This window comes from Entelurus aequoreus, linkage group LG03 (assembly GCF_033978785.1).
Source record: "Entelurus aequoreus isolate RoL-2023_Sb linkage group LG03, RoL_Eaeq_v1.1, whole genome shotgun sequence".
NCBI classification, from domain to species: domain Eukaryota; kingdom Metazoa; phylum Chordata; class Actinopteri; order Syngnathiformes; family Syngnathidae; genus Entelurus; species Entelurus aequoreus.
Window position 1 is genome coordinate 65817133 of NC_084733.1, and position 982 is coordinate 65818114.

At 43.5% G+C, this 982-nt stretch overlaps 1 protein-coding gene across 5 annotated transcripts in view; it reads right to left on the reverse strand.

Annotated features, from left to right (window-relative positions):
* The window catches only part of LOC133646750 (protein TALPID3-like), a 42730-nt gene extending 41799 nt beyond the window's left edge, over nt 1–931 (reverse strand). For 4 of the 5 annotated variants that reach the window (XM_062042480.1, XM_062042479.1, XM_062042478.1 and 1 more), the window contains exon 1: nt 341–930. In XM_062042480.1, the coding sequence (XP_061898464.1) occupies nt 341–608 (268 nt within the window). In that variant the 5' untranslated portion in view covers nt 609–930. Of the gene's footprint in view, nt 1–340 lie in introns of all 5 variants that reach the window. The other variant, XM_062042481.1, reaches the window with a different exon arrangement.
* Nucleotides 932–982: the final 51 nt, after the last annotated feature.

Consider the following 982-nt stretch of genomic DNA (forward strand, 5'->3'; position numbering starts at 1 on the left):
CAACCTAGTAAAATATATGTAATATTGAGATACATTGTAATGCCTTGGTTTGTTTGTATATTGCCAATATATGTTTAAGCGTTCAATAGGAAAAACAATTACGTACACTTCCGGTAGATCAAGCCTGAAGCGATCTCATAACCAGCCAATGAGATGTCACGCTTGCAGTCATGTGACACGGGTAAACCGGAAGTGAGTGTTGCGTTTTGAAGCAACGGATATTTCTGCACTGAATGTTAAAACACTATTTTGACAAACGGAATTACATTTAATTAAGCAATATTCAACAGCCAAAAAACAAGCAACATACATTTTGTGTAAAAAAAAAACTAAAACTCACCGGGCTGAATGTCGGTTCGTGTCCTAAGAGGGGCTCCGGTGTCTGGCTCGTGTCGAAGCCTCGACCGCGGCTTCCCTTGTTTGGAGATCTGCCTGTAGTCGTCGGACACTTTTCGGATAGTTAACCGCACGGGACCGGTCGCCGACCCAGTGGCAAGGCTACTAGCGGCGATAAGAGCCCGAGTGGAGCGCATGAGAAGTTCTCCAGTGTCGGAATTGAAAGAGGACTGGTTCTGACCCACGTCCCCGCGGACCGCCTGAGACAACATGTTTATTTTCCCAGACAAAACTCAATATTAAACATATGAAACAAAATAATTTTTTTAATTAACTTTAAAATCGCCCTGGAGACGACGAGGCTAAGGTGTTAGCTCATTCCCCGCTAACCGGCTTCAAAGTTCCCGCTGAAAGTGTGTTACGTAAAAGCACACAGACAAGCTCTGGAAAAACAAACATGTTTTCGTCAATAAAATGTATCCCGTGAAGTTTTAAAGAGTGTCTTTGTAGCAAACTCAAAAACGGTAGTGAGGAAAAAGTGTCTGAGCGCTTGCTGGAAACAAAGATCGCTTCCGGTCCCGAGCGGAAAAGCGTCCGTTAAGATGTGTCTCTAGTCTCTGCTCTCTAGTTGATTTTGTTAACGTTT